Genomic DNA, 23502 nt, shown 5'->3' with positions numbered 1-23502 from the left:
ACAGGAGGGATAATCTGTAGAAGTAATCAGATCATTGCAACTCTGACCTAAAACAGTTGGGGCTGCAAAAATGGTTTGATTTTAGATCTAATATATGACCATTATCTCCCTACCTCTCTTCCTCCCCTATTCCTCCATGTTGCAGTGAGAGAGAGGAGCACTTCAGGAGGCACGCTGGCAGTGTGGTGATGGTGGATGGCGGGGACCCGCTGCTCCTCAACTGCACCAACCCCGGGGGGTCCCAGCAGCGCCTCAAGTACAAGTCGGAGGGGGGCTACTACGGCCAGGACGAGCCCCTCAACTACTGCAAGACCTCTATGGGCGGCGTCCCCCACCACAAAGGCCCAGGCCCGGACTCCCCGTGGCCCATGCGGCCTGCCTCAGGGACCGTCCGAGCTGGGCAGAGTGGCGGCTACATCCCCTCGAATCGACTCGGGAAGGCGGGCCACTATGGTAAGCCCTACCGCATGTCCCCCAGCATGTGTCATGGAGGAGGGCGAGGTGGTGAGGTCTACGTGCCCAAGATGTACGGGAGCCTCCAGACCCCCGACGGCTCGGACCCCTACTGCTTGGGAGAGGCGGTGAAGAACGAGAATGGCTACGGCGAGTGCTACGATGGCCGCCTGCTGCCTGAGATGCCCATCAAGGTGGAGCAGGACTCTGACTCGGAGAACGGCTGTGACGCCTATGGCCGTCCGTGGACGTGCCGGGAGCCCGTGGACCGTCGCTATGGCAACGGCTACGGCGACAACAACAGCCTTCAGATGAAGTCGGAGGCGGACTACTACGAGCAGTACTCGCCGTGCCAGCGGGGCAAGGCGGGTATCAGCCCCATCAGCCCACCCTACAACAACGGCCACTTCCAGAACTATAATAACGTGGGGGGCGGCAGGCCCTTGAAGAGTGTGATTAACAAGGACATGTCCCAGTTCAGTCCCCAGAGGCTGTCCCACTCAGACCCCCTCTGTAGCAGCCAGAGCATCAACTGCATGGACGTGTATGCAAGCGGCCCCGTGGAGCACAACAAGGGCTACATGCAGCAGGACTACAAGCTGGGCTACGAGTTCAAAGGTCACGGACTGCTCCACGCCATAAAGCGGGAACCCATGGACTCACCCCCGTGGTCGGACGGCAGCAGCAACGACATGAGTCATGCCATGGGGCACTCTCAGAGGAACGTTATGCCACACTGTGTGATGAACGCTGGGCAGCACAAAGCCAACCCCTATGTTTATATGCAATAGACATACATCCATCCCACACTTCCTCATTCACCAGCATAATACATTGGCAGAAGACATTCAGGATATGGCTCAGGTTTAAAGACTAAGTGTTGAGACAATCACAGAAAGGTATGGGGGGATCCTACCCCTGGATTTTGTTTTGATGAATGGAAGAAATTGTAGTTACTATCCGAAGCACTTTTGATGTAGTGATGCAAATTTTCTAGTCACATTTCTGTTTGTGTTTTGTGTTGTCTCCACCTGACTTCTCTGGTAGGCTGTTTAAAAATGTGATAGTAAACTGTATAAAATGTACACATTCGTGATGGGTGATACAGGATTATGTTACAGTGAGTGTATGTGAATTTGCAATTATGTAAATATTTGACCTCAAGAAATTATTTCCTGTCTAGAAGGTTTACCCAAAGAGGGTTGTGCATGCTCTTTTTAGTCAGGTTTTGTAAATCAATTGAAGGATCATTTGAACATGGTACGCATCAGTCTGAATACACTATATATACACAAAGAATGTGGACACCCCTTCAAATTTGTGGATTCGGCTATTTCAGCCACACCCGTTGCTGACAGGTGTATAAAATCGAGCACACAGCCATGCAATCTCCATAGCCAAACTTTGGCAGTAGAATGGCTGTACTGAAGAGCTCAGTGACTTTCAACGTTGCACCGTCATAGGATGCCACCTTTCTAACAAGTCAGTTCGTCAAATTTCTGCCCTGCTAGAGAAACTTCATAACAACAGCACTTACAGTTGACCAGAGCAGCTCTAGCAGGGCAGAAATTTGACGAGGAAGAGAGGTAGGGAGATAATGGTCATATATTAGATCTAAAATCAAACCATTTTTGCAGCCCCAACTGTTTTAGGTCAGAGTTGCAATGATCTGATTACTTCTACAGATTATCCCTCCTGTTCATTACAGTACAAAGAATTGTGTTAATTTTATTCATGTTCATTCAACCTTTATTTCAACAGGGAGTCTAGCGAAATGTTAAGCCACACAAGCTCACAGAATGGGACCACCAGGTGCTGAAGTGGGTAGAGCGTAAAAATCGTCTGTCCTCGGTTGCAACACTCACTACCGAGTTCCAAACTGCCTCTGGAAGCAACGTCAGCACAAGAACTGTTCATCAGGAGCTTCATGAAATGGGTTTCCATGGCCGAGCAGCTGCACACAAGCCTAAAATCACCATGTGCAATGCCAAGCGTTAGCTGGTGTGGTGTAAAGCTCACCGCCATTGGACCCTGGAGCAGTAGAAATGCCTTATCTGGAGTATTGAATCACTCTTTACCATCTGGCAGTCTGGAGGACGAATATGGGTTTGGCAGATGCCAGGAGAACGCTACCTGCCCCAAAGCATAGTCCCAACTGTAAAGTTTGGTGGAGGAGGAAGAATGGTCTGGGGCTGTTTTTCATGGTTTGGGCTAGTCCCCTTACTTCCAGTGAAGGGAAATCTTAACGCTATAGCATACAATGACATCCTAAACGATTCTGTGCTTCCAACTTTGTGGCAACAGCGAGGTCCATACAGAAATGGTTTGTCGAGATCGGTGTGGAAGAACTTGCCTGCACAAAGCCCTGACCTCAACCCCATTGAACACCTTTGGGATGAACTGTAACGCCGCCTGCGAGCCAGGCCTAATCAGCCAACATTAGTGCCCAACCTCACTAATGCTCTAGTGGCTGAATGGATTCAAGTCCCCACAGCAACATCAACTCTATATTAATGCCAATGAATTTGGAATGAGATGTTCAATGAGCAGGTGCCCACATACTTTTGGTCATGTAGTGTTTATTTTTTTTAACCTTTATTTAACTAGGCAAGTTAGTTAAGAACAAATTCTTTTTTTCAATGAAGGCCTCTGCCTTGTTCAGGGGCAGAACGACAGATTTTTACCTTGTCAGCTTGGGGATTTGATCCTGCAACCTTTCGGTTACTAGTCCAACGCTCTAACCACTAGGTTACCTGCCGCCCCAGTGTATGTGTGTGTTTGAGTGTGTGTGTCCAGTGTGTCCAGTTTTGCAAGAAAGGGAATTTATTGCATGGTTTTCAAATCTTTGATTTAATCCTATTCTTATACGTCTATGCACACAACTCAATCAGCTCTAGTCACTATTGTAGAGAAAGATAATGTATTGATCTCTATGGTCACTATTGCCTGTTATGTTTCATTGTTATTACTACAAAATACTGATATCATTCTCCTCCAGTCCCACCCTGACAAGACACACAAGTTACTGAATGTTGTGTAAGTTGGCAGTTCATTGTCCTATCATTCAAACTACTTAACAGAGGTTAAAACACGGTCACACTCATGTAAAGTAATCCCAGAAGGAACTGTGTTCAAAACTGTTTAAGTTGCTTTCCATGCATGCTCTTATAAATTATGAACAAAATCATGTTGCTCTGCTCTACACAAAACAAAACACATCAACTTCAGTCTCCACAGTACAACTTTGTCTTTGACAAAGTCAAAACAACTGATGTTTTCTTTCAATATTTCACACATGAAGCTACTGTAAAGATTTTGCTGCACTACTTGGACTGACTCATCATCGATTCAATACCTACCTAGACATGATGTCGAGTTGACATGCACATTGTAAATAGCTTCACCTTTGAGATTTAAAATGACTTTTATTTTTGTGTTAAATTCAGTAAATGTCCAATGATTCATATTTATTGTCTAGCCAGAATTGTATATTTAAATCCAGACATCTGGGGGCTTTGCGCTGTTTCACGAAGGACAATAAAATGCATTTTTTGATAAAACAAGTAAATACACAATTAAGATCTCTGGCTAACTTCGTAGCTGCAAGGCAGCAAGTATGTATTTGCGGCAACTTGTTATTTTTCAGTGTTTTTCAAAAACAAGAATTACCTAATAAAAGATCATTCTTAAAGTGATGCTCCAGAACTTTTGTATAATTTCACCCAGTAGTTTTGAAAGTGGTACTCACGAGCCAAAATGGGTCCCCGTTTTTTGTGTACTAGTTCATCCAATTGTGTACTACATCATCCATTCCCTATGATAAGTTACATCCTGCAAAACTAAACAAAAGATATATATACTGTATATATTTGCAATTCATATGATATGTCACGAATCCAATTCATACAATATGTTACATATTTGTTGTGCTTGAGATCCCGGACTGCATATTTATGGAAGACAGAATTGCATATTTAAGGAAGACAGAATACCGGTTCCTCTTTTCCTGTTGTCAAACCAAAACATATTGGGTATTATGGCAATATATTGTGCACAATTAATTCATTTTTTACAGTAATCAGAAATCACGGTAACAAGGTCTGCAAAGGCTCTCTTTAGATGACATGGCTGTCTTTTAACTCAAAAAGGACATTGCAACATTTTGCCAGCAGTTTATTATCATGCTATTGTTTATTGGCATTAATAGCTAGCTCTTTAGTGCCATATTTCAAACTGCAGTCTTATTGTCTTTCTCCATTAGAAATAGATGAGAGGAAAAACAGATACAGTATGCAGGAGCACTGCCCACTTTATGATGAATGCGGTGTAAATGCTACGTGACAGTTCCTTTGCACGACTACGGGAATGGAACACGAACCACTTACCACAGTCTGGGAAGAGCTGGAAACAGGGGAAATACTGTACCTTCCTATATTAAGTCAAAACCGTTAATGTCATGACACATTGTAGTAAATTATATGATATAGGGAGCCAGGCAAGTGGAGGAGGGTTCTCACTGCTTGGAATGAGGCAAGAACCTTGACTAACCTTATGATTCAAAAGACCAAAAACATAACAAAACTCAGACATGTACTGTATATTTCAACACCACACCTTTGAGCAGATACAAGTAACAACATGATAATGGATAGATGGGATGATCCCTCTGTGTGCGTGTCCAAAACAGGCTAGCAATCTGTCACTTTTGATTTACAGTATCCTAATCAGTGATGTCAATTAACAACCATTAGCTTAGTCATTCTCACTGACTATCTGCAGTGCAATCACACCAGTGGAAAGATCACAAGGGCCCCCAATTATATACGTTTGACACGTAGTTAAGGACGGGTCAGAGCTCAACACCTTTGCTGTACCGAGCCTCAGATCAACGCTAAAAACGAACCAGATATATATAACTGACTCAGTGCCATGTGGTAGACCTAATGAGCTTGGATAGGATAATGATGACCTTTGGTCTCATCGTCTGTACACAACTCATTTACCTACTTTGTAACTGTGCAATACAACTCACATTTTACTTGTCACTATGTGAAATACAGGACAAAGACTGAATTGAAGATCCAATGAAAAGCTGGACATGACAGCACCGGACATACTGTAGACTGGGTACTTTACCATATGGTCATGTGACGCTATGATTGACCCTAAGCCGACTAGCCAGCTGGAGGGCTGTCCTCCTCATTGGTTTAGGAGGAAAACCAATCCTCAGAAGAGGATTACCTTCTTCCTTCCATCTTGCTATATCTGCACCCTAATTCCCCCATAACAACCTTGTGTGTCCTACAAGGGCCATTACATTCCACGTCAAAAGTCAAAGTGGGATAGAAGGATAAGCGCTCGTGCAGGTCTGCAGTCACATGTTATTTGAGCAAAAAATCATTATAAAAAGTTTCTGTTTACTCTTGGTATGTTATTAATTTGATAAATATGTGTGTAGCTAGCCTGAGGACCTCACCTCATAGTTAAGGTTAGATAAGGTAGAAGTGGCAAAGTAGCCAATGGTTCAGGTGACCTATTTACCTTTGGTTTATGTTGGTGTAGTGGGAGAATGAGAGAGGGTGATACTCTTGTGTAGCGACTTGCAGGCGCCGACGCCCAGCATAATGATTCAATCTCGATTTATTGTATGAATGGCTGACCATATGTTGGCTATCACAAGACTCAAACACACGTTTGCGGTGGCAATCTTCAGGGCGGGACATTCCCATAAAACCCTGGAGCACGGACACCCTTGGAGGTGTGAAGACAAGAAAAATTCATGTGAATTAAATTGTTGTGTTTGATTTGTTTCAAGAGCTTATAAAGAGTTGTTTTTACTCTGGAAAAATTAACTGTGTCAATTGTTTGACCTACATATGCAAGCAAATAGCATTAGGATATCGTAAAGCATTTTGGAAATATAGACCTGTAAGTATACAGATACAATCCACTATTAATATTTCTGATGAACGTCAACGTCACATTTTGCTAGCTATACAATAGACAATTTTATGTCAAATTTGCTCTCATTCAGTGCTGTATAGTCGTACATACAGTAACATGTCTTTTGATGTTGTGGTTATTGTAATTTTCTCTTAGGAAAACACACCCTATACTCAGAAAGTGCAGAATAATGCCTTCCTAAGCTCATGTAACCCAACATTGCAAGCTCTGATATCGCTCAAATCTGGAACTCAAGTAGTCAGTTGTCTGCCCTACATACACAAACAAACAACATTACAAGATCTTAATGCATCTTGGAAATATAGACCTGTAAACACACAGATGTAATAGTTGGAAATATCAAATATGGATATATTTTGATGAACGTTAACTTAACTTTTTGGTTAATATTCAAGTCAAATTTGTACGGTCCTGCCTGACAAGAATGCATACAGTTCAATTTTTCTTTACATTTTGTGTGTAAGGCAAGTGGGCTATTTTTTCTTTTCCCAGTCAAAGGTTCCTCTGTGGGTTTTATATGTTTAGTCCCTACTCTTGCAAAAACATTAGGCGGCCCCCATAAATTTGACTACAAATCCAATATGGAGTCCAAAATCCAATATGGTTGCCACATTAGCAATAAATGGTGGTTTACCCACCTGTATATGGAAACGTTTTATATTAGAAATGTTTCACATTTGTGTACTGTGCTTATGAACTATACTCAATACTATTTTTGTGTACTTAATTTATGTTAGGAATCCAATATTCCCACCATATACACTCAAACACCTTTTGTCATTGACAAGAATTGCCATCAACTTAATGGGCCTTCACATGTCAGGATTTGCACCTCTCCAATGTTAATGCCATCCTGAATCTCCCAGAACTGTCCTTGATAGGTCCACTGCACCATCAGTCCTCCCCTTAAGCAGTTACTAGAGACAGAGACACTATGGAACTAGACTGCCACATGTCAGGAGGCCATTCAACAGCCAAAATGCCATCTGGAAATTGCTGGAGTGCATTGTTCCCATACGTACCTATTTGGCTACCAACCATGGCTGGCCAGCCCACCTAAACTGGACTCGCATGTGACGAATTAGCTTTCATTTTGCGATGACTCATGCATTGGTTTGGGAAACGGCAGTAATCCCAACAAGGACATATGCCATTTATGGCAAACAAGAGCTCCCTTAGGATGGTAGAACTTGCTGTATGTGATCGTGTACAGTGGCTGGGAATTGGCAATGAGATAGTGGTCTTTGTGCACCATGCTAGATCAGCTCCACCTCCTCTGCAACCCTTTTACTGTTCATCAAAGCCCAGGGATCATCTTCAAATGTATAGTACCAGTCAAAACTTTGGACACACCTACCCATTCAAGGGTTTTTCTTTATTTTTACTATTTTCTACATTGTTGAATAATAGTGAGGACATCAAAACTCTGAAATAACACATATGGAATAATGCAGTAACCAAAAAACGTGTTCAACAAATCAAAATATATTTTATATTTGAGATTCTTCAAAATAGCCACCCTTTGCCTTGATGACAGCTTTGCACACTCTTGGCATTCTCGCAACCAGCTTCACCTGGAATGCTTTTCCAACAGTCTTGAAGGAGTTCCCACACATTCTGAGCACTTGTTAGCTGCTTTTCCTTCACTCTGCGGTCCAACTCATCCCAAAACATCTCAATTGGGTTGAGGTCAGGCGATTGTGGAGGCCAGGTCATCAGACTCTCCTTCTTAGTCATATAAAGGGTTCTCTTTCTTTCTCTCTCCACCCCAGGGACTCTTGGGGCATGGCTTTTCAGGCTATGACTTCTTTCTCCCTCTCCCCCAAGAACTATGGGCCATGGCACAAGTCATGGTTTCTTTGTCTCTCTCTCTCTGATCATGCCTAGATACTGTTTTGTTATTGTCAGTGTTCAAATCAATAAAATCAAATGTTATTAGTCACATGCGCCGAATACAACAGCTGTAAACCTTACAGTGAAATGCTTACTTACAAGCCCCTAACCAACAATGCAGTTAAAAAATACTAATAAGAAATAAAAGGAACAAGTAATTAAAGAGCAGCAGTAAAATAACAATAACAAGCCTAAACTCAGCAAAAAAAGAAACATCCCTTTTTCAGGACCCTGTCTTTCAAAGATAATTAATAAAAATACAAATAATTTCACAGATCTTCATTGTAAAGGGTTTAAACACTGTTTCCCATACTTGTTCAATAAACCATAAACAATTAATGAGCACACACCTGTGGAACGGTCGTTAAGACACTAACAGCTTACAGACGATAGGCAATTAATGTCACAGTTATGAAAACTTAGGACACTAAAGAGGCCTTTCTACTGACTCTGAAAAACACCAAAAGAAAGATGCCCAGGCTCCCTGCCCATCTGCGTGAACGTGCCTTAGGCATGCTGCAAGGAGGCATGAGGACTGCAGATGTGAACAGGGCAATAAATCGCAATATCCGTACTGTCAGACGCCTAAGACAGCGCTACAGGGAGACAGGACGGACAGCTGATCGTCCTCGCAGTGGCAGACCACGTGTAACAACACCTGCACAGAATCGGTACATCTGAACATCACACCTGCGTGACAGGTACAGGATGGCAACAACTGCCTGAGTTAAACCAGGAACTCACAATCCTTCCATCAGTGCTCAGACTGTCCGCAATAGGCTGAGAGAGGCTGGACTGAGGGCTTGTAGGCCTGTTGTAAGGCAGGTCCTCACCAGACATCACCGGCAATAACGTCACCTATGGGCACAAACCCATTGTCGCTGAACCAGACAGGACTGGCAAAAAGTGCTCTTCACTGACGAGTCGCGGTTTTGTCTCACCAGGTGTGATGGTCGGATTCGCTTTTATCGTCGAAGGAATGAGCGTTACACCGAGGCCTGTTCTCTGGAACGGGATTGATTTAGAGGTGGAGGGTCCGTCATGGTCTGGGGCGGTGCGTCACAGCATCATCGGACTGAGCTTGTTGTCATTGCAGGCAATCTCAACGCTGTGAGTTACAGGGAAGACATCCTCCTCCCTCATGTGGTACCCTTCCTGCAGGCTCATCCTGACATGACCCTCCAGCATGACAATGCCACCAGCCATACTGCTCATTCTGTGCGTGATTTCCTGCAAGACAGGAATGTCAGTGTTCTGCCATGGCCAGCAAAGAGCCCGGATCTAAATCCCATTGAGCTCGTCTGGGACCTGTTGGATCGGAGGGTGAGGGCTAGGGCCATTCCCCCCAGAAATGTCCGGGAACTTGCAGTTGCCTTGGTGTAAGACTGGGGTAACATCTCACAGCAAGAACTGGCAAATCTGGTGCAGTTCATGAGGAGTAGACGCACTGCAGTACTTAATGCAGCTGGTGGCCACACCAGATACTGACTGTTACTTTTGATTTTGACACCTCATTTTTTCAGGGACACATTATTAAATTTCTGTTAGTCACATGTCTGTGGAACTGGTTCAGTTCATGTCTCAGTTGTTGAATCTTGTTATGTTCATATATATTTACACATGTTAAGTTTGCTGAAAATAAACGCAGTTGACAGTGAGAGGACGTTTCTTATTTTGCTGAGTTTATGTACATGTAGGTAGAGTTATTAATGTGACTATGCATAGATAATAACAGAGAGTAGCAGCGGCTTAAAAGGGGGGGGGGGGGCAATGCAAATAGTCTAGATAGCCATTTGATTAGCTGTTCAGGAGTCTTATGGCTTGGGGATAGAAGCTGTTTAGAAGCCTCTTGGACCTAGACTTGGCACTCCGGTACCGCTTGCCGTGTGGTAGCAGAGAGAACAGTCTATGACTAGGGTGACTGGAATCTCTGATTCCTGTTGTGCCCTCTTCACGACTGTGCATGGACCATGTTAGACCATGTTAGTTTGTTGGTGATGTGGACACCAAGGAACTTGAAGCTCTCAACCTGCTCCACTACAGCCCTGTCGATGAGAATGGGGCGTGCTCGGTCCTCCTTTTCCTGTAGTCCACAATCATCTCCTTTGTCTTGATCACGTTGAGGGAGAGGTTGTTGTCCTGGCACCACAGGGCCATGTCTCTCATCCCCTCCCTATAGGCTGTCTCGTCGTTGTCGTGATCGGTGATCAGGCCTACCACTGTTGTGTCATCGGCAAACTTAATGGTGTTGGAGTCGTGCCTGGCCGTGCAGTCATGAGTGAACAGGGTGTACATGAGGGGACTGGGCATGCACCCCTGAGGGGCCCCTGTATTGAGGATCAGCGCGGTGGATGTGTTGTTACCTACCCTTACCACCTGGGGGCGGCCCGTCAGGAAGCCCAGGATCCAGTTGCAGAGGGAGGTGTTTAGTCCCAGGGTCCTTAGCTTATTAATGAGCTTTGAGGGCACTATGGTGTTGAATGCTGAGCTGTAGTCAATGAATAGCATTCTCACATAGGTGTTCCTTTAATCCAGGTGGGAAAGGGCAGTGTTGAGTGCAATAGAGATTGCATCATCTGTTGATCTATTAGGGCGGTATGAAAATTGGAGTGGGTTTTGGGTTTCTGGGATAATGGTGTTGATATGAGCCATGAGCAGCCTTTCAAAGCACTTCATGGCTACAGACGCGAGTGCTACGGGTCGGTAGTCATTTAGGCAGGTTACCTAAGTGTTCTTGGGCACAGGGACTATCGTGGTCTGCTTAAAACATGTTGGTATTACAGACACGGACAGGGAGAGGTTGAAAATGTCAGTGAAGACACTTGTCAGTTGGTCAGCGCATGGTCACAGTACACGTCCTGGTAATCCCTATGGCCCTGCGGCCTTGTGAATGTTAACCTGTTTAAAGGTCTTACTCACATCGGCTGCGAAGAGCGTGATCACACAGTCGTCCGGAACAGTTGGTGCTCTCATGCCTGTTTCACTGTTATTTGCCTCGAAGCGAGCATAGAAGTAGTTTAGCTCGTCTGGTAGGCTCGTGTCACTTGGCAGCTCTCGGTTGTGCTTCCCTTTGTAGTCTGTAATGTTTTGCAAGCCCTGCCACGTCCAACGAGCGTCGGAGCCGTTGTAGTACGATTCGATCCTAGTCCTGTATTGACGCTTTGCCTGTTTGATGGTTCGTCGGAGGGCATAGCAGGATTTATTATAAGCTTCTGGGTTAGAGTCCCGCTCCCTGAAAGTGGCAGTTCTATCCTTTAGCTCAGTGCGGATGTTGCCTGTAATCCATGGCTTCTGGTTGGGGTATGTACGTACGGTCACTGTGGGGACAACGTCAATGACTGATGTGGTGTACTCCTCAATGCCATTGGAAGAATCCCGGAACATATTCCAGTCTGTGCTAGCAAAACAGTCCTGTAGCTTAGCAACTGCTTCATCTGACCACTTTATTGACTGAGTCACTGGTGCTTCCTGCTTTAATTTTCGCTTGTAAGCAGGAATCAGGAATTGTAATTTAAGCCATTCATTTTACAATGATATTAAATATCTGTCTTTGATATAGACAATTCTTAGACCTTTCTTGATTATCCTATTACTTTAACTCAAACATAGTCTCTTGCATATTGCTAAATCATCTTTATGCAGTCAAATATTCAGTTGAATATACTTTGTTAGCATACAAATGGCATAGTCTTATTACGGGTTGCATGTGAGATACTGTATATATAATACAGTATATGATAAATATTGCCCCACTACATTGGATGACCTTTGACCTCATCTAACATGAGGCAAAACCATCTGGAAAACATATTAATCTACCACAGATCCTATAAGGTAATCATCTAAAAATGATGGGCCACCGCTGAGAGGTCATTTGGTTTCATCATACTATGTTATTTAAAAAATATATATATATATTTTACCTTTATTTATCTAGACAAGTCAGTTAAGAACAAATTCTTATTTACAATGACAGCCTAGGAACAATGGGTTAACTTCCTTGTTCAGGGGCAGAACAACAGATTTTTACCTTGTTAGCTCGGGGATTTGATCTAGCAACCTTTCGGTTACTGGCCCAACGCTCTAACCACTAGGCTACCTGCCGCCCAAAACAGAGGAAACGTGCAGCTCAAAACCACAACTTCTTGAATACTGGTTATTTATTAGGCCTAGTCCAATGTATGGTAATTACATAATTGCTATATCAAATCTACACCGTATCACTTTTCTGTAAATTACCACTTCTAAGATATCCTTGAAGGACATTTGTGTTCATCTCACCGCATAATCTGAATGAAAGTCTTTCTACATGGTCTAATAAAGCCTGGGATTATCATATTGTAAATATTTCCTAAACAGCCATGCCAGCTGGTATGAGCTGACCAATCATACTGGTGTCGGCTGACCAATCATACTGGTGTCGGTGTAACCGATGTGAAATGGCTAGCTAGTTAGCGGGGTGCGCGCTAATAGCGTTTCAATCGGTGACGTCACTCACTCAGACCTTGAAGTAGTTGTTCCCCTTGCTCTGTGGAGCAAGGGGTAACGATGCTTCGTGGGAGGCAGTTGTTGATGTGTGCAGAGGGTCCCTGGTTCGAGCCCAGGCAGGGGTGAGGAGAGGGACGGAAGCGATACTGTTAGATCGGCTGACCAATCATACTGGTGTCGGCTGTAGGTTAGCTTGTTGACCAGTTGTATACATAGCCAATTAACTGATCAACAACAACAAAACACACTTATACATAAAAAAAGGTATGCACGCAAGACTGCAAGTCTCTTTGGATCTGCTAAATGGCATATATTATATTAATATTACTATCCCTCAGAGTCCTCCTGCAGGTGATCATCTTAATGCATTATCATTCCTCAAACATATAGCTCAAAGCTACATAGTTCAGAACACAAGTATGACCCAAAACTTGACAATAAATGGGTGTCGCCAGAACAAAATGAAAAGCAACAGAGCAGCTCGTTACTGGTGTTGTGCAATAAATCATAGGTGACTTCCATTGATCTGGCTTGCCTCTATCTCTACCTAATGTGGTCGTTTTCATACTAGCTCAAATGACAATGTATCCTACATCCCTCTGCCCTTTCACCCATGTTAATTCTAGTCTGGGATAGTGAAAAGGTTATGATAGAGCTTTGCCTCACAATTCTCTACCTTTCAGCTGAAGTACACTCCTCTTCAAAAGCATTGGATTGTTGTGGGCATGGTCTAGACTAGAGGGAGTTTCCGCCATAGTTCTTACACCACTCATTTGCACTTGAATCCATGAAGGGAAGGGAACAAGAACACACATAGAACATAAGGATAGAAAATGAAGAGCTGTCCCAGGCAGTAGAATATAACCTCGGTTTACTGGCTTTCTACATTCCGTTCTCTCGATGATCCATAACATTGTCTGTTGACAGTCATTCCTGACCTCTCCTTCTTCTGCAATGTATCGTGGCAACCCTCACAAACTAGCTTCCAAAGGGGAACCAGGATTCGTTCACCGTGTAGGGCTTAAATGACACTAGTAGATGCGGTGGTCTCAGAAGAATGGGTTTATCCCCCAGAGCCTGGGACAGACTGGCCAAGTTATTAAGCACGGCTTTAGCTCAGCAGTCTATATCACGGCTCCAGGACAGGTGTTGTCTGTATCAGTGGCAATGTGACTGTAGCGGATTAGAGTGTGTGTGTGTGTGTGTGTTCGCGCGTTTAAGCCATAGTCTTTTCCCACAGCAGCTGTGTGGAGCACCATGAGCCTAGAAAGATAGACTATGGCACTAAATGTTCCATGGCACTGGATGCAGTGGAGGCTGCTGAGGGGAGAACGTCTCATAATAATGGCTGGAAGGGAGCAAATGGAATGGCATCAAACACCTGCAAACCATGTGCCTCTGTATGGCACCACTGTGCCCTCCATCTCAGTGCTATGCCAATAGCCCCCACCTCCCACAGAAGATGTGGGATCTGCTCAGCAAGCCCGTCCAGACCTTCACAGTGAGTCCCATGCCCCTCTCAGGTAAATCCCCCCCACACACCAGGGATAAGTGGCTCCTGCCCACTGTGCCTAAAGGGAGGTGGCCAGGACCACATTGGGACAGCAGGGGATGCTGAATGGGGGGTAAATGTAAGCCACTGTTAAAAAAGTAAGTAGCGTAGCGGTTAAGAGCATTGGGCCAGTAGCCGAAAGGTTGCTGGTTCGAATCCCCAAACCGACTAAGTGAAAAATCTACCGATGTGACCTTGAGCAAGATACTTAACCCTAATTGCTCCTGTAAGTCGCTCTGGATAAGAGCGTCTGCTAAATGACTAAAATATTAAAGTAAAAACAGTGATAACTGCATCCAGGCTTTTAAGCGTTGGTGATGTCAGATGCTGGGTTGAGGTAACCACCTGACTTAAACAGAGATGCATGTAAACTTCAAAAATGTTCTGATGAACCCGAGAAGGAGCTTTCGAGCTAAGCCAGTAGTTTAGTTCATATACAAAGACAATACATAAGCATCACTATGGTGGGTTTCATTTGAATTCCAGACATAGTTGAGATAAAAGCATCACCTTCTTTCATGATACACAGAGGGCGAAGACAGGATGATCAATGAGTTCAATATGCTCAAAGGTCCCCCAACAATACACTCTGTGTGCGCTGCAACAATACAGACTCCCAGACCAGTATCACAAGTGCCAGATTGTCGTCTCTTCATTTATGCTGTTGTTGTCGTCCAAACAAAAATAGAAATCTAAAAAGGCTACATGAGTAAATAAGTCAAAGTAAGAGTGAAAAACAGAACACTAACATACTGGCTGCCTAGTATGCTCTGGGGTGAAGTTTCCCCTCAACCTGGTGTCAGAACATTTTATATTATTCTGTACAGTGGTGTAAAGTACTTAACTAAAAATACTATAAAGTACTATTAAGTCGTTTTTTGGGGTATCTGTACTATACTATTTCTATTTTTGACAACTTTTACTTTATTACATTCCTAAAGAAAATATTGTACTTTTTACTCCATATATTTTCCCTGACACCCAAAAGTACTCGTTACATTTTCAATGCTTAGCAGGACAGGAAAATGTTCCAATTCACGCACTTATCAAGAGCTAGGCTAGGGGTTAGGGTTAAGGTTAGTGTTAGGGGAAGGGTTAGCTATAAGGATTAGGGTTAGCTAACATGGTAAGTAGTTGCAAAGTAGCTAAAAAGTAGTAAGTAGTTGCAAATACTAAAGTTGTCCGTGATGAGATTCGAAAACACAATCTTGTGTTGCTAGACGTTTGCATTATGCTCCCACCAACCACATTCCTTTCATATTAGCGTTACGTAACCTTCTGTCTTATGTAACCATACCAAACGTAACATATCATAGTATACTGAACAAAAATATAAACGCAACATGTAAAGTGTTGGTCCCATGTTTCATGAGCGGAAATAAAAGATCGCAGAAATGTTCCATACACACAAAAAGCTTATTTCTCTGAAATGTTGTTCAGAAATTTGTTTACCTCCCTGTTAGTTAGCATTTCTCCTTTGCCAAGATAATCCATCCACCTGACAGGTGTGGCATATCAAGAAGCTGATTAAACAGCATGATCATTACACAGGTGTCACTTGTGCTGGGGATCATAAAAGGCCACTCTAAAACGTGCAGTTTTGTCACACAACACAATGCCACAGATCTCTCAAGTTGAGGGAGCGTGCAATTGGCATGCTGACTGCAGGAATGTCCACTAGAGAGGTTGCCAGTGAATTGAATGTTCATTTCTCTACCATAAACCGCCTCCAATGTTGTTTCAGAGAATTTGTCAGTACGTTCAACTGGCCTCACAATCGCAGACCACGTGTAACACACCAGCCCAGGACCTCCACATCTGGCTTCAGCTGCGGGGGAGGGGTATTTCTGCCTGTAATAAAGCCCTTTTGTGGGTAAAATCTCATTCTAATTGGCTGGGCCTGAAATTGTTGCGTTCATATTTTTGTTCAGTATAATTTGAGTCTTCCAGATTCCCGTCTACTATATTACGTCTACTCTATAAGACCAGGCTGTTCTCCTAGGTACAGATCTAGGATCAACTACCCCTTCCCCTAATCCTAAATTGAACCATTAGCGGAAAATGCTAAACTGACCCAAGACCAATGTCGGGGGGCAACTTCATCCTACTCCGTATGCCTACATGAGAAACAAGGGCATGTTTAGCAGCTGCGGAGCTACCATGACATTAATTAGCATTGAATGGTGGCACATACAGTAAGTAGCATGCAGGAGTGCCATTAGCTAGCTGTCACTGAGAAACAAAGGGACTATATGAGAGAATGAGTTGTGTGCTACACCTCATCCCTCCAGCTACAATAGTACATCACTCTCTGTGGCAATAGCACTTAGCATTCAAGGATATAAAATATCCAAGTTTCTCTCTGAGACACACCCTTTTGCGTGATATGAGTGTAAATGCGCTGTATAGAAGTTAACATGTTTAATCCTGAACCTTGTCAGCACGCAGGCGACCTTGTGACACGACATCTGACTGACTGCGCATGACTGACTGCGCAGAGGAGGCTGTGCAATTCAGTACAGCAGAGAGAGAAAGGCATGGGGCTCGGGGCAACAATGACGCAAAGGAGAACCTTTGATGTGGATTGACAGCCGTATAGAGGAGGGGGAGGAGGATGAGGAGGTTGATCCATGGAGACCAATGAGACCTTAATCCTTTTCCAGCCAGGGTTGCGTGACCGGTTCGCCCCCACTAGTCATTACTCCCTACACCATTGGCTCTAATTGGTCACACCCACCGCCCCTCCCGTCTTGTCATTGCTCTTGATGAGCAAGGACCTTGGGGATGATGTCACAACCACAGACTCCAGCAGATGGGAGCTAGTCACGCAACCAACCCAGGGCCTGGAGTAAATGTGTCAGTGCTTAAAGAGAGCCCTCATTACCAGGTAAACACTGTAGATTAAAGGAACCGAACTTAGTGTTTCCCTATTGAGCAGGATGTTTTGTGCGTTGTTGAGGAGGTTCAACTAGGCGAGGCGGCTAAATGAAACAGCATTGGAGACGTATTGGGTGCGGGTTAGGTTTGGCTGGTGGGTGTGGAGCTGGAGAGAGGGCACTGAGTGCAATAGGTGTGACTCATGACGTGGGAATGCAAACTCACTCGCAGCAGAGTCACGCACAGGCATGAAGACACACACACAACTCTGTCAGGGGTCACTAAAGTAAGCGGTCATAACCCAAGGGACGAAGTGTAAACTCACCCTTGCTTGTGCCTCGTTCATGACCCTCTGGCATTTTGGCCCTTGTTCTACTTACTCAGAGTAAGATTAACTCGTGGATACCATTTGTATGCATCTGTGTGCAGTATGAAGGAAGTTAGTGGTAGTTTCACGAGCCAATGCTAATGACTGGAAGTCTACAGGTACGGTAGCATTGCTCGTGAAACTACCGCTAACTTCCTTCATACAGCAAGCAGACATAAATGACATAAACGAGTTCATCTGACTCTGGGTAAGTAGAATTGAAATGGGCTGAAATAACAGAATCTCAGTCTCTCTTTAAACAATATGTAGAAACCAAAAATTGAGCAGAATTATAAAGTAATAATCTCCAGGATCTTAAAGTAACAAATAACAGCCGACATTATTGTTTGTTTTCAGTTGTGTTCATGGCTGAATTCCTTGACTATGATGGGGGCATTTGAGGATAGAGCCTCTTTTAGTGCCGTTATCAGCTAAATGCTGCCACCTTCTGGAAGGTTTAAAAAAAAAAAGGCACCCTGCTTATTTCTATGTACTATATTCACTTAGTTCACTACTGGGTAGAAAAAGCTGTTAAGCCTGCTGTGAAAAGTAATTTCAAACATGTATAAATTATGCAAAATTGTGTACTTACAGTTTCAAAAATATATATATAAATGTTTTACCAAATTGAAACATCTTCGACCAATATACAATATCATCCATCGAATAGACATCCATGCCAGGTATTTTTGTTTTTATATATACAAAATTCCCATATAGACAAAATAACAAATGCATTGCAATTATCAGCAACTAAGTTGTCTACTAGTGAAATGTCTTCACTTGATCCCTTACATCCAAGGAACGTAGAATTAAGTGTTCAAGTAGTTGTCCGGATATCACTCTGCTTTCAATCTCTGCATAGTGTCTGATGGTTTGTAATGGGTTATAATCTGTACCATAATGAATGAGTTAATGATCAAGAATATCAGTCCAGCCAGCCAAATGAGCAGAAAGGTGTTGTATCCCTCAAACTCCAGGTAGTACGCAGGGGCCAACCATATACCCTGAGACAAAAGAAGAAGAAAACATTTCCTAAATACATTTTCCTAAGTATATTGCCTATACAACTTCAATGACAAGTCATTTTATATGATGCAAGCTATAGTCTGACACATTATGTATTTATTTATAAATATTATAATGACCAACTTTGGGGGAATTTTTGAGCTACTGTTTCATTTGATAATATTGGAGCCATGTTGGTTAGTCTGGTAATACTGTATAGAGTAAGTTAGATTGAGTCTATTTTTGAAGCCCTTTATGTTCATATAATGGGACTATAACCAGGTTTCCATCCAACCTTTTTATGCAAGTAAAGTACGTCGGATAAGAAATGTCACTACAAACTTGATGGAAACAGCTAATTTTGTCGACAAAACAAAATACGCTAGAGAAAGTGGGATCTTTATTTGTGTCTGTAAAATTCAGTTGTGTAAAGTACTGAAGTAAAAATAATTGAAAGTTCTATTTAGGTAGTTTTTTAGGGGAATCTTTACTTTACTATTTATATTTTTGACTACTTTTACTTCAATGCATTCCTTAAAAAAATATTATACTTTTACTTCGAGTATATTTTAGTAATTAAATTTACTTTTGATACTTAAGTATATTTTAAACCAAATACTTTGACTTTTACTCAAGTAGAATTTTACTGGGTGACTTTTACTTTACTTGAGTAATTTTCTATGAAGGTATCTTTACTTTTACTCAAGTATAACAATTGGGTACTTTTTCCACCACTGGTAAAATTAATTATGTGAGAAATGGCAGTGAAAATACTTTTATGTGCAAATATTGATATAATAGCCGTCATATCGATGTAAACTAGCTCCGACTGGGAAAAATGTCAGTGAACGGACAACCTGCTCGGAATTAAGTCAGAAACTCTGTCATCTTTCTAGAGAACTTTCCGACCTGAATATCACTGATTTCATGATTTGACCTCTCCCCCCCCTATTTTTCCATAATAGCCTCATCTCATTGTGTAGGGCAGGCTATACCCGCACTGTATCTACGAGCTGTTGGCTAGAGCGCACGTGCCAATACCAGAGGGCACATTCGCTAAATTACGTAACATTTTTGGTGACAAAACCCTCAGAGTTGAAAACGTGAGGAAAACCCATTGAACTTTTTCAACTTTTTTTATTCGGTACATGGGAATTTAACGTCAAATGAATGCTTTATGTGCACTACGTCAACACGCACAGCCTTTTATCTGCAACATGTACATTTGATGGAAACATCTCTGGTGGGAAAATGTGCATATTGTTTTTTTTAATTAGGATTTTAGAATATTCACATGAAAATCTGTCGCCAGTTGGACAGGAATCTAGATACAATCAACCAATGATGCTGCACCTACCTGTCCAGCGAACCAGAGAGCCAGGAGTTCTACTCCTTGTTTTGGTGACAGGGTCAGTCGAGGTAGGACGAGAGGAAACAGACACAGATACCACAAGAAGTACTACAAAAAAACCACACAAAACATACTATCAGCATCATAACATTCCCACAAGCTGCATTCCATGGGTTTGATGTTACAGTATGCACGCCCTTGGTTTTCAACCAATATAATGCAACAACAAAAAACACTGCTATCATGATAAAGCACCATCAACACCAGCATGATACAGATTGGGGGAAAGGTCACATTCAACACAACACAAGTGTCATAACATTTAACCTAACATATCCTACCATCTATGTCATATCAGTGTCACAATACCATGTTCATGGATTTAACGTTACTTAACACCCAGCAACACTTTCAAACATGATACAGATGGAGGAGTGTCACGTTCACCTGGGAGGTGCAGACTTTGTTGAAGGAGACAAAGATGGCGGTGTGGAGGAAGCAGCAGAGGGCCAGGTCTGTGTGGTATGCCAGGGAGACAAGGAGCAGCAGCAGGGCCTGGGGCAGGAAGGCAGCCAGACCCAGGGCCAGGCTCCAGGGGCTGTCTGCAGTCAGGTACAGCATGTAGAAGTAAGGGGAGAAGTTGTGGCGGATGTCCCTCCGCGTCAGGTGGTACAAGTAGGTTTCCTGGAGGAAGTCCCAGCCATACCTGATTAGAGACGGTCAAATGGGTAGAGAACAGTTATGAGGACAATTGTATTGGTAACATGATTTACCATTAGAAAACAAGCGTCAAACACATGACATAACAGATTTCACAACTGATAATGAAAACCTTTTCATGGTCAATGACCAACCGATCTTTACGAGGAGCATCAACAACAACTCAAGTATGCATTAGCCCGCTGAGCTAGCCCAAACTTACATGTTATAAAACAGGACAGTCAATCCACAGAACACCACTCCGGCCACACCGGCAAACAGAAACAGCTCCTTATTCAATAGCCTGAGGAGAAACCCAAGAGCTCTCCTCCACCACCCCACTCTCCTCTCCTGCACATTCTCCTTTCTCTGTAGGGATAGGGCAATAGGCAGGGCATAAGTCACCGGGTAAATTTTCATGTGGACGGCCAGGCCGTACAAGATGGCTGCCATGGGGAGCTGCCGCAGCTCCAGGCAGAGCAGTGTGGCCAGAACCAGGGCGGTTATGACGGACTCGGCGTTGCCTCGGCTGGACACACCGGCCGGTAACGGGTTGAGTAGCCACAGGGAGCAGACCCGGCAGGCAGCCTCGCAGCTAAGTCCCCGCTGGCGAAGGATAAGGTAGATCAGGTGGCCTGAGAGCACGTCGCACGTGATGAAGAGAAGCTTCCCGAAGACATGGCTGAGGTAGATGTTAGGGGTCAGGATCCATGCTAGTAGAGGGGTGTAGCGGTAGGTGGATCTGTGGTATGGAGACTGGCCCTGCAATGACAGGAGGACAGAATGATGCAGGTTACACTACACATGTAAAAAGCACTGTTTGCTAAAGTGTAGCTTTGCAGGAACGCAGACTTATCACCAGCAGGGACTCACAGCTGGTAGGTTCTCTCAAATAAAGCAAAATTCTCTCAAATAAAGCAAAATTCTCTCAAATAAAGATTTGGGCATGAGTAATGTAACATTGACAGATCCAACCAAAATGTTATCCCATTGATTCTCAAGCCAGTGGCTTTCAGCAGGCCATGTCCCTGAAAAGATCAAGGATAAAACTTTCCAGAAGATACCGACCCTACCGTTTCGCTTGTTTACACTGAACTGCATTGTGCTCGCAACGCAATCATGGTTACATTAAGACACCATAGAGCTGGCGCGAGATATGGGTCAGAAAACGTACATCAATGCAGGGATGGGATATGCAACTGTACTCCAAATTTGACCTTTATCCACACTGCTCTATCGAGAAGATTGAAATACTGCTAGTTTCCGGAACACTGCCCTATTTCGAACTCATGCTAGCCAGCTGTAGCCACAGTAGCCATTATGGAATGGCAACGTCACGTTGAACAACAAAGGAGTTGATTGGTGTCAGAGGAAGGCCCTAAAAATTGTCAAAGACTCCAGCCACTCTAGTCATAGACTGTTCTCTCTGCTACTGCACGGCAAGCGGTACTGGAGTGCCAAGTCTAGGTCCAAAAGGCTTCTTAACAGCTTCTACCCCCAAGCCATAAGACTCCTGAACAGCTAATCAAATGGCACATTGATTCTGTACCGGTACCCCCTGTATATAGCCACTCTACTGTCATTTTACTGCTGCTCTTTAATTATTTGTTATTTGTTCTTTTTTACTTATCTATTTTTTCCTTAACACTTATTTTTCTTAAAACGGCATTGTTGGTTAAGGGCCTGTAAGTAAGCATTTCACTGTAAGGTTGTATTCGGCACATGTGACAAATACAATTTGATTGGCTGACACTGCCATTCCAAAATGGCTGCAGTGGCTACTGCTAGCTAGCATGAGGACGAAAAGGTTTGTTCTTTAAATTCAGATTCAAAATCAGAGACATCCTGGTACTTTGCAAGCCAGGAAAAGTAGAGAACAGATAAAATTAAATATTCACGGTTGTTAAGAGAAGCCAAAGTGGCATGTTGAATTTATTTTCTTCCTATGAATTTTGCTCTATCGTTTGAACCGTTTTGGCTATACACTATTATGACGCCATTCCTGATAGCTAGGACTCTTTGAAATATGGATGTCACAAAAAACAGTTTGGGACTTTGATTGCGTTCTGACCCCAATGCAGCTCAGTGTAAACAAGCCTAACGGTAGGTTCGGTATCTTCTGGCAAGGAAAAAACACATTGGAATTAACACCAGGAAGACCAAAAACAGACCTCATGGCAGAACTGTCTGACAGGCATGTATATTTATAATATTTAAGGAAATGGTAACTTACCTGCGTGATGAACTTCGACGCATCTGTAAACACGTGATAATCAACATCAGTGTATTTCACCACCATAGTTCTGTCCTGATAGACACCAAAACTGACCAAAACAAGTCGTACGAGAAACGACACAGTGAAAAGTACATTTTTATTCATAAGCTTGGACAGGACACTTTCCATGATAGAAGCCATAGCGTTAGTTGTCCAACCTGTTCGACAATAAGTCAGCTAGCATCTAAGCTAGCTACTGTAATTAACGTTACTGTATTCCTATTCCTAGGTAGGTAATGCAAGGGATAAAGCCATGCCGTGTAATTTTCTTATCGTGTAGCTAGCAAGTTGACGTTAGATACATTCACATCTGACTAGATCGCTTGCCCATTTTATCAATTGTATAATACTTTTCACAATTTGACTAGCAGTAGAAGTTGCTGCTGCTCCTGTTGTTAACTAGGAAGTGTTTTCTTCTTCGTGTGGCTTTCCGGCAGACTAGACGCTGTGTTGCTGCCTTTCGCAGTTTGGAGTGCAGATTGCACATTTTGGACACAAAAATAAAAGGGGAATGGGAAAATCCTAAATTGTACCACCATCTAATCCTGCACCTATACACTATCCCCAAAAACCCA

General features: G+C 43.2%; 2 protein-coding genes across 2 annotated transcripts in view; one reads left to right on the top strand and one right to left on the bottom strand.

Annotated features, from left to right (window-relative positions):
• LOC111953959 (uncharacterized) overlaps positions 1-4144 on the top strand; it is a 65993-nt gene extending 61849 nt beyond the window's left edge. Inside the window, exon 9 of the mRNA XM_023973447.3 lies at positions 146-4144. Coding sequence (XP_023829215.1) covers positions 146-1244 — 1099 coding nt within the window. The 3' untranslated portion in view covers positions 1245-4144. The remainder of the gene's footprint in view (positions 1-145) is intronic.
• Positions 4145-18273: 14129 nt separating this feature from the next.
• Positions 18274-23411, bottom strand: pigm (phosphatidylinositol glycan anchor biosynthesis, class M). The gene is made up of 5 exons (XM_023973301.2): positions 22886-23411; positions 20876-21414; positions 20401-20659; positions 19960-20061; positions 18274-18601 (listed from the first exon to the last, which is right to left on the bottom strand). The coding sequence occupies exons 1-5, from the start codon at positions 23066-23068 to the stop codon at positions 18434-18436; spliced, it is 1251 nt and encodes a 416-aa protein (XP_023829069.1). The 5' UTR covers positions 23069-23411; the 3' UTR covers positions 18274-18433.
• Positions 23412-23502: the final 91 nt, after the last annotated feature.

Source organism: Salvelinus sp. IW2-2015, linkage group LG27 (assembly GCF_002910315.2).
Source record: "Salvelinus sp. IW2-2015 linkage group LG27, ASM291031v2, whole genome shotgun sequence".
In the NCBI taxonomy this organism is placed as follows: domain Eukaryota; kingdom Metazoa; phylum Chordata; class Actinopteri; order Salmoniformes; family Salmonidae; genus Salvelinus; species Salvelinus sp. IW2-2015.
The sequence above is the reverse complement of the archived record's forward strand: the minus strand, read 5'-3'. Positions and strand labels throughout refer to the sequence as shown.

Bases quoted from the DNA above. Each gene is read 5' to 3' on its own strand.
- pigm (XM_023973301.2), bottom strand. From the start codon at position 23,068: ATGGCTTCTATCATGGAAAGTGTCCTGTCCAAGCTTATGAATAAAAAT. The intron at 21,415-22,885 runs GTAAGTTACCAT...CTGTCATTGCAG, and splicing joins CGTCGAAGTTCATCACGCAG to GGCCAGTCTCCATACCACAG. The intron at 20,062-20,400 runs GTGAACGTGACA...GTTTTTTTGTAG, and splicing joins ACAAAGTCTGCACCTCCCAG to TACTTCTTGTGGTATCTGTG.